The sequence below is a fragment of the Mus pahari genome, chromosome 7 (genome assembly GCF_900095145.1).
Source record: "Mus pahari chromosome 7, PAHARI_EIJ_v1.1, whole genome shotgun sequence".
Classification (NCBI taxonomy): Eukaryota; Metazoa; Chordata; class Mammalia; order Rodentia; family Muridae; genus Mus; species Mus pahari.
This window is the reverse complement of record NC_034596.1, coordinates 49,903,756-49,920,046: the sequence shown is the minus strand read 5'-3', so window position 1 is coordinate 49,920,046 and position 16,291 is coordinate 49,903,756. Positions and strand designations below refer to the sequence as shown.

The 16,291-nt window shown below is 44.9% G+C and overlaps 1 protein-coding gene across 5 annotated transcripts in view; it reads right to left on the bottom strand.

Moving 5' to 3' along the window:
* Akap6 (A-kinase anchoring protein 6) overlaps positions 1–16,291 on the bottom strand; it is a 432,548-nt gene that overhangs the window by 213,088 nt on the left and 203,169 nt on the right. For all 5 annotated transcript variants that reach the window (XM_021201844.2, XM_029540880.1, XM_029540881.1 and 2 more), the window contains one exon: positions 12,423–12,545. In XM_021201844.2, the coding sequence (XP_021057503.1) occupies positions 12,423–12,545 (123 nt within the window). The remainder of the gene's footprint in view (positions 1–12,422; positions 12,546–16,291) is intronic.

The window sequence follows — 16,291 nt, the reverse complement described above, 5'->3', positions numbered from 1 at the left end:
CCCCCCCCCCCCCAAAAAAAAAAAAAAACGTTACTGAGACCTAAGGAGAAGAAGCCAGTGACCCTGTCTTCTTTTCCCTTGAGGGTGTGTCCTCAGATAAGTCATGTAACCCTCCGGGCTTCCGTTCCTTTATCTATAGGCAAGGCATTTGGACTCAATATTTTCCAGTCCTTGAATACTTTGATTTTTATCTTTTTTTTTTTTCCATCCAGGCAGTTTAGGAAGGGAAACAGGAGAAGTTTTATTTACTTTAAACTAGAGAATTTTCAAAGAGAGATGAGTCTCAAAGGCTGTCCAGCTACTCATCTACCCCAGGGCAGTTCTGTCCCCAGACTGTCCCTTCTAATTTTAGCCATCTCTGAGGAAGTCTCTTTTGACTTTTATCCTGAGCCCACAGAATTCTTCCCAGGAACTCAAGAGCTCTGCGACGAGCACTGCGAACTTCCCTGTTCCTCGGATTCTCCTGCCAAGTCCGCTCTCCAGCATCTCGGGTGGAAATCAGAAGTGATACAAGAATAGGACAACAAGATCCACACGCTGGGTCAGTCACCGAGCCCAGACCAGTGTCCCCATCCACGCCTCTGCATGCTGACACTGCCCTAGCTCCAAGCCTCGTCGTTTCCCTTCTTAGGTTGCCTCCACCATCTGTGGCCTCCCTCCACATGGCACATCGATTGTGTGTTAGCTACAGGCACTTTTATCTCAAACGTACAAATAGAACTATGAGCAGGATGGCCACACGCACTGCTCTCGAAGCCTAGTGAGTACAGTTAGTCTAGAATTCCAGCAGGGTGTGCCAGGGAAGGTAAAAGCATCCTGTGGGCTACGGCTAGCGGCAGGCAAGGGCTTCAGAACTGGACAGTTAACGTTCAAAGCCCAGATCCCTTACCACTCTCTGTTTAATTCTGGGCAACCCCTGTCTATTTGGTTTTCTCACTTTTGGAAAGAATTTTAGTGCCTATTTCCTAGGTGGTAATAAAGATAAAAATCCCTTGATACACATAGAACAGAACCTAGTACACCATAGTAGCACAGTTAATTGTTGCTACACAAAACAACGTCTTCAGAACAGCTCAGATAGAGGCCCCACCTGTTTTTTTATTAGATATTTTCTTTATTTACATTTCAAATGCTATCCCAAAAGTCCCCTATACCCTTCCCCTGCCCCTGTTCCCCTACCCACCCACGCCTACTACTTGGCCCTGGCCTTCCCCTGTGCTGGGTCATAAAAAGTTTGTAAGACCAAGGGGCCTNTCTTCCCAATGATGGCCAATTAGGCCATCTTCTGCTACATATGCAGCTAGAGACATGAGCTCAGGGGGTACTGGTTAGTTCATATTGTTGTTGCACCTACAGGGTTGCAGCCCCCTTCAGCTCCTTGGGTACTTTCTCTAGCTCCTCCATTGGGGGCCCTGTGTTCCATCCAATAGCTGACTGTGAGCATCCACTTCTGTGTTTGCCAGGCACTGGCATAGCCTCACAAGAGGCCGCTATATCAGGGTCCCTTCAGCAAAATACTACCGGAGGATCCTGCTATACCTCTTCTGGGCATATACCCAGAAGATCTTCCAACTGGTAATAAGGACACATGCTCCACTGTGTTCATAGCAGCCTTATTTATAATAGCCAGAAGCNGGAAAGAACCCAGATGTCCCTCAATAGAGGAGTGGATACAGAAAATGTGGTACATTTACACAATGGAGTACTACGCAGCTATTAAAAATAATGAATTTATGAAATTCTTGGGCAAATGGATGTATCTGGAGGATATCATCCTTAGTGAGGTAACCCAATCACAAAAGAAGTCACTAGATATGCACTCACTGATTCGTGGATATTAGCCCAGAAACTTAGAATACCCAAGATACATTTTGCAAAACACAAGAAAACCAAGAAGGAAGACCATTGTGTGAATACTTCCTCCTTAGAATAAAGAAGAAAATACCCATGAAAGGATATAGGTACAGAGACAAAATTTAGAGCTAAGATGAAAGGATGGACTATCCAGAGACTACCCCATCCGGGNATCCATCCCATCATCAGCTACCAGGCCCACCTCTTCTTAATGAGTGGCTGGCCAGGGATATGTATCCGGCTCGGCCCTGATCTGGCTGCAGGTCCTAGCAGCTCAGCTCCGAGGCGTCTCCATCCCCTTGTCTACTTGCTCCTCTAGGACTCCGTTCTTGCTGTGCCTCTGTCTGGCGAGAGCTGTTTCAGCAAAGCTGCATCATCCTTCAAAATTCAATGCAGCGCGCTCGCTAGCAAGGCTTCCCTGATCCTTCACCCTAGACGCTTCTATCCGCAGCAAGCTTCAAGCCTCCACTTACCGACCCCTGTTCTAAATCATTGACTGGTCTGTTTCCCACCCTTGCACTCCTTGGGAAAGGAGCTGAGGTCTCGCCCCCCTTTGGAATGAGAGTGCCTGGCACACAGCTCACCACCACAGAGGGGAGTGCATGCCTCCGAACTCATCCCGCACACCAGCGTCCAACAGCCTGCAACGCCCGGGGGATATCAATTCGATCACTCTGCACTCGAGAGTGGTTGATGAATGTCCCCAAATTTTACTCGGTGAACACCATGTAAATGAGCTGTCATGTTCCTTCGCTTACAAAATTACTTGCCAATTACACTTAGATGACCCAGCATAATTGCCATATAAACTGTACCCTGGCTGGGGTAACCTGAATCATCAATTTAACTTTACCCTCTCATCATATGGTACTTAGCACACAATTAAATAAACGGCCAGTCACTGTATATTTTCCCAACAGAATGAAGTGGCTACCTTTGTCATTCGGTCCCTCGGTCACAACAATCTGTAGCGCACTTTCAACTATCAGACGCTTAAGGAGAGAACTTTGTGCATTGAAGAAATAATTTCCAAGTATCTTTTTAAAAATTAAAACCACATGTTTGAAAAGTCTTTGTCTTAAAAACAAACAGACAAAAGAAAAAAAAAAAAAGGCAAAACCCCTCATTCCTCCTGAAGAGGCGTTGCTCCCAAGATCTCAGTTCATAAAAATGGCTCCAAGCCTTTGAAAGTGAGTCTAGCTCATCAGACAATCTATAATTTATTTCAAAGACTGCGCGCGCGCATGTGTGTGTGTGTGTGTGTGTGTGTGTGTGTGTGTGTGTGGGGGTGGGTGTGAAAGTAGATGCATCTCAGTGAGGTTGATGCTCTGCCCTGATAGACTGGCTAATAACTTATGCAAGATGGAGATGGATGGGTGAGACCCTGGATGCTGACGGTGACTCTGAGTGAAGGGACTTTCGTTGGCTTCTCTGGACGCTGCCTCCACACCTTGACACAGGTAATCACATTGACTCCTCAGCATGGAGACATCAGGCCAAACGCATTCTCAAACAGAGGTTCTGTCTGAAGGGACTATTTGACTTCCAGAACATACTGTTTGGAGGCCCTGATTGAAAAGGAGGTTGACGCCAGCCCAAATCTCTCTCTACCGCCTGAGGTGGAATAATTGATGTGCAGCAGCCCTTAAGGATGCAGAGTCACCAGGGTGATGGATGGATATACGTATATTATTCACACGTACATCTGCTAATACACAGGTCCCAGTGCAAACACCAGGACTTAAGAATATTATGTGGATTTAGGACAATCCCTGAAGGACTCCGGTTCCATTAAAATTTTGTTTTGGCAGCCTGGGGCAGATCTATTCCAACTCCCACACGCTTTATGCATTTGAAAGGGGGAACCAAACCACTTTAAAAATAAATTTAATAAATTTTGTAATGTCAAGTCATTAACATCCTGTCTAGTCATACAGTGTTCCTATTTTTAAGTAGTAATATTAAAGCTGCAGGAATTTTAACCCTTCTAATAACTGAATTATCATTTTTATTTCCGTTGTGGTTTTTTTTTTTAATTGCTTTATCTTGCCAAAGGAGATGAATCACACCCCTATAAACAAAAGGAAACCTTCAGGTTCCCCATTCTTGTCACAGATTCACTAGCCAACACACAGAATTTCAACTTCTTTAAGAATATGTAAGCCATTCCTACCATGCGCTCTTAAGTATTCAAGGAAGATGTGCGACGGTCGCCCAAATGGAAGTGTCTTTCTCGCCTAACCTCACCTGCTAATCACTGCCAATGTCACCTTCACAACAGTCATACCATAGGTAAAATTTCTCCTGGTTAATATAAAAATCTGAAGTTTTTGCTATATGTACCAGATAAACTGATTCAAGTTTCTAAAATGCCCTGTGATAAGATGTCCTTAATCAATGCCATCAGTCCTGTGCACGGCCCACAGAAAGCAAGGGCTGTCTGCAAACTTGTCTTCAGAGCTCAATATACCATAGCTCTGGATATGCCGTGCTCGATAAGAACACCACTTCTCTGGTAATCTAGTTAAAAGCAGCCATTACCATCTGAGAAAAAAGTAAGTTATAAGTTAGTAAACTGAGCACTAACGATATTCAAAATAGTGAGAATTGTTACATATTAAGTCCTAAGAGCCCTTGAACTAAGCAGGAAGGAAGTGCAGTTGTTCCCGACTGGAAAAAATAATCCAGGCGTGTCTCCTAGACACACAGAATGAACCATGAGAGCACTGGAATGTGGTTATGACCGTCACATGTCCAAAATGACACAAGCAAAGACTAAATGCCCGAATGCTGTAGTTCCTGATAGAGCCCCATCCCCACCCACCACAGCGAACGACTCAGGCTGGGCACTGAGTATTGCAGATTCTCCAAAGAGGAGAAATGGTACCATATCCTGCTAAACCCTCAGCTACACTTTAAACTGATGGGAGTCAAGGGACAAGCAAATGGAACTTCAGAGCTTCCGGAAGGCTGTGACCTTGCTCCTGAGGCTGAAGGGGGTGGTAGGCAACTGGGCCCAACACAGACTCTGGCTTTGAAGTCTGGCTGACTGAGCCCTGTTCCAGAGGAGCACAACCCCGTGGCAGCTCCTGGTCTTGCGAAGAAGCTCAACTTGCTTAGGCCATGGCTGCCCATCATCTCAGCAGAGGAGGCAGGAGAGGTGGGCGGCAGGTGAAAAACAAACTCTGTGATCTCTTAACTTCAAGCAATGAAAAATGGAGCAGAGGTAGACACAGGAGGGCCAGAGAAAGACAAGCAGTCAGAAGTGTTTGGGAAAAACCGTGAACAGCGCAGCGGAAAGCTGGTTTTCCTTGGGATAAAGGCGATTGAATCAGAAATGAAGCACAGAAATCTGGGTGGTGACAGGAGACGTGTGCGTCTGCATTTGCTGATCCTTCTCCTAACCAGACGCGTCGGTCGCTAGTTAAATCCAATTGTGTTTATGAAGATTGGGGCAAGGGCACAATAAGGATGTGGAGCCTCAAGAACAAGTGGATTCTGGTGCTCCTCTGCCACCTAGTGGCAGCAAACTCAAATTGCAGGCACTAATACTAGGATGAACAAAGAGGATGTGCTGTTAACGTCCACCTGTAAACAGGGACTCAGCTATCCCACGCACAAACACGGATCTGCCTCGGTTCTTATTACCTACAGTGAAAACTGTTCCTGGGGGATGATAGGGGGTTTTTTATTACATGGGGTCCCTGAGTTGCTGCTGCAGGCTGCCTGGAAAAGGACAAGAAGGTTCTCTGACAGTGTTAGATTGAATATTCGCGGAGCATGGTGTGAAAAAGAAAGAAATAAGGAGGCAGCTAAAGTGCCCATCGTGACAAGATTTAATGAAATAAGCCGGGGTATGTCCACGTGATCAAACACGAAGGAGCTGTGAAAATGTACTGGAGTTCTTTTGTATACAGATGGGAACAGGTCTGTGGAAGCAAGTTACTGAGTAGCATATCGAACACGGACTTCCAAAATGTGCTTGTCTCACATAAAAGGGCTCCAACGAACACAGAGCAGACTGCCTGGGCTGGTTAGTCTGCAGGGTGGAGGCTTGTGCTTTTCAATTTATGCTGTTCCACAATGTTCGCCTTTCCCACTGAGTGTAGTGTGATGTTTCTCTTTAACTGGACATTGAGTGAAAGGCAGGAGCTGAATCACCCTTCCTCAGTCCACACTTCACACCGCTACATCTATGGAGTGATGATGTCACAGTAGCTTGGTTCACACACACATCCATCCGGCAGTGCCTGGAGGCCCGGCTCATGCGGAGAAGTGCTCATCTCTCTCCGAACCTCCCTGCATCTGAGTCTTACCCACCTCTGTTGGGTGTAGTGCAGGGTGCCATAGACCAGAACAGGGCAGACAAACAGATGTTGTCTGACATTTCTGACTGAACATGAGTGAGCCTCAAAGGCAGCTCTTGGGGTGAATCCCCGATCCGCCCCTTTAATCTGTTCCTGTTCCCCTTCCCCACCTCCCCTCACGGACTGTTCCCCTACTGCTCGGATGTTCTCAATCTCCGCATTCGCCTACAAACTCTCTGATCTTAAACTCGACCCTCTATATCTAAGGTTTTAGTTTGGATTTTCATACCTGGTTTTGCCAGGTGCAGAGACCCAGGATGGCTTCCCAAGCCTGCCTAAGTACAGGCACAAATTGTTGAGATGTACCTGTTCTTTGGGAAGAGACCTCTTGATGGTTTCCTTTCAAGACATTTTCCATTCACAACACAGACAAGGGATTGATTCCCTTAATATTTAAGAAACACATGTAAATCCGGAAGTAAAATAGTAATGACCCAGCAGAAGAGCAGGCACAGATAATGAGCAGACGGGCCCAAGGAAAGAAATGCAGGTGACACCCCAAACATGGAGAAGGTGACAACCCCACCCGAAATGCTGGAAGCACAGTGGGCATCTCTGCTAACCACCTCATGGACAAGGCTAAGCAGTGTAGCAGTGTGCCAGCAAGCTTCAACAGCAGATGGCAGTGGGCATGCTCAGCTGAGCACACACCGAATCATCTCCACCAAAGACAGTTTAGTGATAGATGAAAGTTTAGAATGTGTATAACTTTTTTAGCCAGAAAACCTGAATGTAAGGACATACTCATACTAAACAAGATGATTAAGGCCTCAGTGTGTGCACAGAAGCATCGTTGGAGAGATAGGACTACACATAACCTAAGGGTCTAGCATAAAGGATTGCTTAAAGGAAATCACGGCGTACCCCGAATGGAAATACTGTAAAGCCGTCCAAAGGGGATAAAGTTGTGCTATAGCTACTGCTTTTGATCTGTTGCTAGTTTAAGCTGGGCACAAAGCACCGCATGTGTGCAGCTGTTTTTAAACACTTGGGATAACCCTGCGATGATAGCAAGCAAGAGCAGAGAGCTGGTGTCTGAGAGAACAAGAGCGAGGCCTCTCCTCAGACCTTTATACTGCCACCCACTTCTAGTAACACACAGCCAGGCAAAATCCACATTTTTGAAGAATGATAACTGCTAGTCCATACTAGAACATCAAATACTCTCTCTACTCAAGCCTGTCCTCTGCTGTGATCATTCAGCTCATCTATGCTAGCCTGGCCTTACCCCCCATGGGATTTGTGATTGGCTCCTGTCACTCTTCTGTTTGACACAAAGCCAAAAGATTCAGTGCCTCAGAGAAACATTTGGCGATTTAAATCGTCACTCAGTGTCCCTTACTGTCCAGTAGCTCCCGTCAAGGCTCAAGGGGAGACTCCGCCACACCTGACAGTTCCCTTCCCATACTTTTCCTCTACTACCCTCACCATGACATCCCAACCCCAGCTCTCTCCTCTCATCTGATCCAACAGAGTAATCTATGCCCTTCGAGGCCTGCCTCTAATTATCGCCAGGAAAACAATAAACCTTTTCTCCGAACTCCTTCATCTATCCTATAAAATTTTACTGGTCAGGACGATATCATAAAACCTATGGTCGTCTCTGTTCAATAGAAAGCCCCAAGAGAAACCCCTTTCAATCAGTGCACTCTACATGGGGGTTCTCAACCTGTGGGTCGAGACCCCTTAGGAGATTCGGGAGGGGTCAAAACCCAGAGGTTTACGTTGCAGTTCACAACAGTGGCAAATTTACAATTATGAAGTAGCAATGAAAATTCTTTTCTGGTTTAGGGTCACCATAACATGAACTGCATTAAAAGGTGGCCGCGTTGGAAAGGCTGGGAGTCAGTTGAGAAACAACTGTTCTAGGACCTCAGTTTCTGCCTGGCTGCATGGGTGCTCCATATACGTGAACTAAAATCTTGAACCCGTAGTCGTCATTTTGTTACACAGCTCTCACGTATCAAATTGAATTATAAATTCTTAAGACAAGTATGGTGGTGCCTGCTATTCTGGTACTCTGAGCTGGTGGCCAGCCTGAGCTACATAGCGAGTTCCCTGACATCCTGGGCTACATAGTCAGAGAGTTCTTATAACAAAATTAAAACTCCCAGACAAGCTGGGCAGTGGTGGCACACGCCTTTAATCCCAGCACTTTGGAGGCAGAGGCAGGCGGATTTCTGAGTTCAAAGCCAGCCTGGTCTACAAAGTGAGTTCCAGGACAGCCAGGGCTATACAGAGAAACCCTGTCTCAAAAAAACAAAAAACAAACAAACAAACAAAACTCCCAGACAACATGAAATTGGTTAATCCTTGTGCCCTAGAGCAAGGGACGCTACCCAAATTTCCTTTCCAAGTTTAAGACTGGCCCTACCCTAGGCTTAGCCATTCCTCTTGCCCAACTCTCTGGTCTGGCTGGACTACAGTAGTCCACCCTGGATAGTCTGACTGGCTATAGATGAGTAAAGATCTGGTTTGTTTTCCTGGCACCGATGCCTAGGGACTGGCCCTCATTGGGTGAATTAGGTATTTGTTCAAGGACTCTGGAGATGAGAGCTCTCCTTCCAGAAACACACAGACAGACGACTGTGGATCTAGCCAGGGATGGACAGACTGTGGATCTAGCCAGGGTGGCTTCCTCTGCCACCTTACTCCTGAACATTTCCTTAAAGGAACGCAATCTAAACACTCGTGATGGCTATTTCCTAAGCACACAGTCTATCCCAGAGCTGCATCCTCTGGCATGCGGTGCTTATTCACAAGGTTTGCATGTATTGTGCTTCTACTCAGATATACATAAGTTGAACGACTGTGGAGGAAACATTAAACGTTCGTCAGGAACTCAAGGCATCAGGCGTGGCCCATGCACATGTTGACAGCTAGTGAACAACACAGAAAGAACATCGGTAGATGCGATGTCAATATAGCTAACAAGAAACATGCTGAAGGAGAGAGATGGGGTCCGTGCCCCGGTGGAAAGCATGCTGGCTAGTCTTACCCCTATGAAGTCAGAGTCAGAGCAAACTGGACAATTACAGAAACCAAATCAGCAGTTGCTTAGGGATGCAGTACAGTCTGGGAAGGGCTGAAGGAAGGAATCTCAAAGTGTCCTGAGGAAGTTTGGCGCGATGAATGCACTCACTATCGTGATGTTGGTGGAGTGTATATATCTTTCAGATTGTCAAAGCTTGTGAACGTTTATACTCTAAGATAATGTGATCTTGCGGGCCAAACACTCCAGTGGAGCTGTTTTTTGAAGAGGAAACAGACAACAGTGAAGGAAAGAGAGGAAGGGGAGTCTCCCCCCATAATACATTCGTACAATGCTACTTCTAAAATTGCTTTCAGAAAAGGAGAATGGCCAGCACCCGCCACCCAACACCTCCAAATGACATCTCCTGGCAGTGCCAGTTTCCAGAGAGATGGGGACTGTATTTTTGAAGGAGCAGCCAGGTTGCAAGCAGATGATTAATTATCATGGAAAATAGCTGATGTACCATGACAATTTCACACTGTTTCCTACAGCTAAGATAAAATTCCTGCGTCTCTCTCTGAGAGGCATTGTAAAGCTTTAATTGATTAGTGTTGGTGGAAAACCCTTGGCTGCCATCATGGAAAATAATCGAATTAAGTATCAAGATAGAAACACACAACTGTTGTTTTTGGTGTTTGTTTTTCTTTACGAGTAAATACTGGAAGGAAACCAGCTATTCCAATGCGTTATATCAGAGAAGACAATCGCTCTCAGGTCCCACATTCCTAAAGACTGAAGACTGATTCAGCAAATGTGTCTGACAACCTCTACTACTGCGTGACACGGTGAAAACCTTTTGCTCCCACATCAGGGAACAAGAATGGTTTGTATAGACTAAGCTAAGATACGGCTCTCTAGGCTCACTTGAATAGTTTTCATAGAACGGTAGACTTTGCCTCCTTTTGAGACTAGAAGAATATTAGTTCAGCACAATGATAATACAATAAGATAAAGATGACAATCAGGGACACAGGGTAAGGTGGACAGAGAGAAGCTGAGCCTTGTCCTATGGTAACTGGCCTGGTAGAGTCCAGGGACTCCCAGTGATTTCTGTAGCATTCCACAGCAAACCATACACAGAAGGCTAAGGTGGCTATCGCACAATGCTATTCATAGCATCAGAAGTTCAATGTGAGACTGACTTAGCATTCAGTGAAACCGCCTGCAAACCATAGTTTCTCACCATTTGAAAAGCAGAGATAAGCAAACGGTACCTATACCATCTCCATGCTAGCCAGAATAGTCAGGGAGAGAGAAAAAACAAGTGTTCCTCCCAAGATGTTAATCTCTTGACAGAAACAGAGAGAGACATCAGGAAGGACTCTTTGGTGACCCACAGCAGTAGGCAGTGACTCCATGTTTGGGATGAGAACGTTGTCTTGAGGTAGGGATGGATGCCTGAGCTTCTTAATAGCCACCAATAAAAAGTTCTGCAATTGCTAAGGCTACATAGAAAACTGAATGATAATATAAAACTTTACTTCTGACATTGTATTAGCAACATTTTAAGTTAACATTAGATACATAAAGTTAGTTGCAACTACATAACAATACAAAATATCCCTTCATAAAACAAACTTCTAGCTTCCGGCTAGCATGAAGGGAGGCTGGCATAGGGATGTCAAGCGAGATTTCTGTAAGATAGCTGAGACAGGGCTATGCAATGGTGACACAGGGACATGCAGAGAGGAAAGGCCCTTGCCAGGCCATTCAGCCACCTCTTCTGGCTTTCAGTGAGCACCCCACAGCTAGGGCACCTTATGCCCTTGTGCCCTCTGGAACCTCTAAAGCTGGATGTGTGTTTTCCATAAAATATTAAATCAAGAAAATTAAGACAGCACACTTGATGTGAAATAAAGTTCATATAGTCCTGTTTAAACACAGATTAGAATTTCTGTCAGAACAGTGCCAGGGCAACGTTGACATTCTAATTAATATAATTTACATCATAAAGCACTGAATATCTTTATCTTGCTATTATGAAATGCCCTAAAAAAAAAAAAAAAAACTTAAAAGTGTGTTCTACAGGGAATTGAGTGTTCAGGGCAGTTTTTCCAAACCCAGAACAAGAAAGGCCACTGGCATTTCTACAGACCAGACTATCAACCCAGGCCATGTTCATCTGGACGCCTACCTGCATGCAGTAACTGGTTCCTGGGGCTGTTTAGCTTGCAGTAACATAAAACATGTTCAAAACACAACACTAAATAAACTAAAGTTCTCTCTTTTGTGTGTCCGTCTTTTGTCCTTCTGCTGTCTTTCCCATGAAACCCCGTGCCTGGGACTCTCCATGGTGGTGCTTATTCCAAATTCTAAGTGTGTAAGAGGGGCAGAAATCAACCCCACACTTGGGCACCCAAGGATTCCTGTTCGTTGCCTTTGTCAATTTTATGCTATCAGTGAAAGGAATAAAGATGAGATCCTCAAAGCCTGAGTTTTCATTTCCTATGACAACGTGCTTTTTTGTCATGCTTTAGCACACTCCGGTACGGGGGTCCCACCCCTTCATAATTGATATCGGCCATTTGAAGCATTCACTACAAACCTCCCAAGGTTCATCAAATGTATCCTGGTCTATAATTTCTGCTTTAAACAGACTCAATGTATAGTCACCCAAGTGTTATTCACAGTGACTCCCTAGTTTTCCCTAAGCAGAGGGCCCAGCATAATGACAGTTGTATTAATTATCCGCTGAAAAATCCACGTAGCAGCAGAAATGATGGAGATCATCATTTTAAATATTTTATTAAAATAGCCAAGTGTAGAACAGATTAAATAGACCTCCTTGATAATGAGGGGCTCATTAATTTTACAAGAACTCTAGAAAGCTTCAGAATGGTCATCAAAATTTTCTCTTTTATTCATTTACTTTTTTTTCCAAGAAGAGGGAAATCTTCAATCATCACTTTAGAGAACACGGGTTTAATAAGATTTTCTAAGGTGTTTTAAAATAGTGTCCCTTCCGGAGAAAGCTTTGAAGCTGTTTGAAGTACGGAGGCCTTAAGGGGTCATATTATTCCTTGAAATGCCTGAAAACGGTCAGCTTGAGGCTTAACCCCATTAGAGCTTGGGTTCATTAGTGTATAATGACATTTGATAACTAAAATTGATACTGGACCTAAACAAATCCTTGACAGAAAGAGAAGCCACAACACGGTCTTGCCTACCAAGTGTGTCTCCAGGTACAGCCGGAGGCTGTCCGTCTCTGCCTTCGGCGGAGTCCAGTTCTCCGTGGTCTCCATGGCTTCGTTTAGCCACTGGATGAATTCGTCCAGCTTGTTCACAAACCCCTGTGAGAGAAGGGAAAAAAGAAAGGGCACAAAGGGAACGTTAGTTGGTCATTTTTAAAGATAATCTTAAAAACCCCAAACTTTGCCTCAAACTACGGCAACTCCTCCTACTGTTTTGTTTTGCTTGTTTGTTTGTTTGAGGAGGGGGCGTCATTGTTGTTGTTTGTTTGTTTGGGTTTGTTTTTGGTTTGGTTTTGGTCTGATTTGGTTTGGGTTTTGGTGATGATCACTGCTCCTGGCCCGAAATCCTTCCAAACAGGAAATCAACTTCTCTCCTGGATTTACCTAGAGGCAGCTTCCTAGAGAATGATTAGACTGTGGGGTGCACCACCTAAGTTACCTCAAAACATCTCTAGTGCGTGACCAACTTCTGCCTGCCCACCCCCAAACCACAGCCTGGCTTGAGGGGCGGAGCGGGGGCATTGAGGACAGATGACCCTGCCCATTCACAGTGTACGGAGCCGAGTTCCTAGAGCTGAACGAGGAAGACACCCGAATGTGTCCCATCGACAGCTCAAGTTTCTGTGGCTGAGCCTGTGGGTACTCGGGAGGAGAGAAGGGCAGAAAAGAGACACCATGGAACAAATGCAGACAGACACCTGACTGGCTGAGTATGTCTGGACGGGAAGAAATATTCTTGCCCGGGAAGCACAAATCACAATAATCTTGCGATTTTTCAAATAGTGGTTATAAAATTTTATTGACCATTTAAAAGAACACATCTGTGGAGACAGAAAATATTTTGAAAAAGTGAAAATCCGGCTATAAACTGAACCTGGCGTCTGCTTTCCATGTGTAGGTCAACAGCGCCACCTGGAGGTCATCCGGTGCAAGGGCAGGCCTCCATGTTCATTCGGCTTGGTATGCTGTTTCCCTATTACAGGAAATCAACCCTCTTTCTTTTTCTTCCTTTCCTTTCCTTTCCTTTTTCCTTTCCTTTTCCTTTCCTTTTCTTCCTTCTTTCTCTTTTTAACCTTTGATTTATTTTGATCAATATTTTAATGCCTTAATGAGGACATCCTAAGACAAAAATAAGACCAATATGTAGACATTCACTTTCTTTGTCCTGTCCTGCTTCTCAGAAGTTGAATTTTATTATTTAGTACATCCTATTTTTTTTAAAAAATTCATAACCCGAAATATTAGCAGTTTTCCCCTAGTGGATTATAAGAAAAAGAGAAATGTGGTAGGATGTTAGAAAAGAGAAAAGCAGACGGATAAAGCCCAGAGACACGTTCCAGTTCCAAAGGGAGAGATCAGATACAGAGGCCCACAGTCTCTACCAGAGCGCGCCACTCCCGTCCTGGGTGGATCTCCGTCTGGCACCCGTGGAGTGGTGCATCTGAGTTTTCCCAGGCTTTCCTAGGGGGTTGTCAGTACTTCACAAATCCCCATCTGACATATTTAAGACAGATGTCCTCGGATGTTCCTGTCGCTTTCGCAAGCACGGCAGAGCCCTGTGGAACCCAAGTCGTCAGACAGTACCCTCATAATGGAAATTTTGTGGAAGAGTTAAGAGACCCTTTGGCGAGCATAGAAACATATAGAAGCGTTATCTATCACCTACTGGAGAGTGTAGATGACTGGCAACTAAGATGGAAATCGTAATTTTAGTACACACATGATCTACCACTTACTGTTAAGTCTGACTTGAGTTGTTGTATATAAATTGGTGTGTGGATTAAAATTAAGTCAGGAAGCAAACTATTTGGAAACAAGTTGAATCCGAAGGGTAAATAGTTAAGTATGCTATTTTAAATATAATAAATACTAGATGATTAATTATCCCCTCTCTTTCCCTCTAAAAACAACCATGGAAGCTTATGAGAATGTCCAGGGTCGTAGAGGTTGTTAGTCAAAGAGTTTTAAGTCATGCACGTCAGATTTCCTAGCAGAACCACGAGTGCAGGGTTAGCTGAGATTTCTGAGATGCAATTAGCAAACCCGGGGACCTGGGAAAGCTTCCTTGAACGCGTGCCTGTGCAGCTCGGCCAGTCAACAAAACAGGGCTGACATCACAGACACCAAGGACCTTTTTCTGCGAATGTCCTCTGCACTGCAGCCCACCCTCGCCGTTTTTATTTGCTGGGTGATCTCCTGCCTCTTCTTTTGCCGATGCCAAGTTTCATCCATCAAGACAGAAACATGAGAAGTCTCACTGTTCCTGGGTGTAACAAAAACCAGGCTGTACTTTGTCTTAGGGAAATCTTGGCTCTCTCCGCCCCAGTGGGGGCACTGTTGCTGTGTGTGGCCTTAAGAATTTGGATGCAAACTGTTGAATGGAAATCCAGTTTCCCTGGCATTCGGTCAGTTCTTGGTACATTTATCTCCTGGCTTTGTTCAGCGTTCCAGCACCTCCATGTGCTACCAAGGGCGCTTCCTGTGAGACACAGAACATGTCCTCTCTCAGAAAGACCAAGAGAGAGCTGCACACAGATGCATTCACACTTAGACCCACACACAGAGCTGATGCTGTCAGAGGACCCACTGATGTCTTTGTGGTGTGACTACAGGGAAACAGGCCAGTGTGGGTGACAACATACAGAAATGGGGTAGGTAAATCTAGAAAATACAACTATTTTGAAGTAAGGATCAAACTATAGTACGACAAAAACTGATCTTTCATTCATTCGTTCATTGAAATATTTAGTAAGATCCTACTGTGTAGGAAGCAAACTGGTAAACATTGATGGGCACAGGAAGATAAATAAGGTTATTTTAAAAGCCAGCAGAATGCAAAGCATGTCTAAACTCTGATGGATTCAAATGATTTTGTAAGAAAAACAATTCCTAAGAAGAAGTGAGGAACGTATGCTGTTATACGCAGTACTCTTATCTGTAACCTAATTTGTTCCCTCCTATCGTTAGTACTGAGGTACGTGAGTGTTTTTCTCTGGTGTTCTGGATAACTACAGAAGTCAGGTTTCCTTCTGCATGGCACTGCCCTAGCACTGTGTGGAGAACGCACCTCCCCCAACCCCACCGCACAAAGGCTGAGGTGGGAGCCTGGCTCCTCAGCTCCTCAGCTCCTCTCCCTTTGCACTGATCTCTTTCTGCCCCCTTTTATGAGGGGAGTTCTACAAGAAAGATTACTACAGAGTTCCCTCCTAACGTACGTACGGAAGAAAGACTCAAAGGAAGTTAAATGCTTGAACACAACCATTCAACCTGCGCCTTAACAGACCGAATGACTCCGTTTACTTACAGAGGAAGTGGTCATCAGGCCTGAATGACCAGTTTCCCTGTGGTGTCTGGCATCTGGAGGTGAACCATGTGTATCTATCTGTGTGTCTTCACCTCAAAAGGATTCTGTCTCCTGTTAGAGACCCCAGAGTGAATTTTGAGCCAGACTAGATCAAATCAGCTGCCTCCGAACGGGTCATGCAGAAGAACCCCCGGAACCATGAATGACTTAACTTTATGGAGAAAAAAAAAATGGCCAACTTCTATTGTTATTTTAAATCGTTAAAACCTAATTGCTACTTTCTCAGTATTCCACAGTTAAGGGCCCAGTGAATTCATCCAGATAATTCTAGCTGAAGTAATAAGCGCCTACTACAGCTAGGATCTATTGTGTAAAAGAAAACACTTAGGACCTGCAATGATCGCAGGACGTGGGGACTGTTGTCACTCACGGCGTGCAGATGAGAAGAGCAAGTGCCCTGTCTGTGTGCCCTGGAGCTGGAAGGTGATGGACTCAGTACCCAAACCTGGAGCTGGAAGGTGATGGACTCAGTACCCAAACC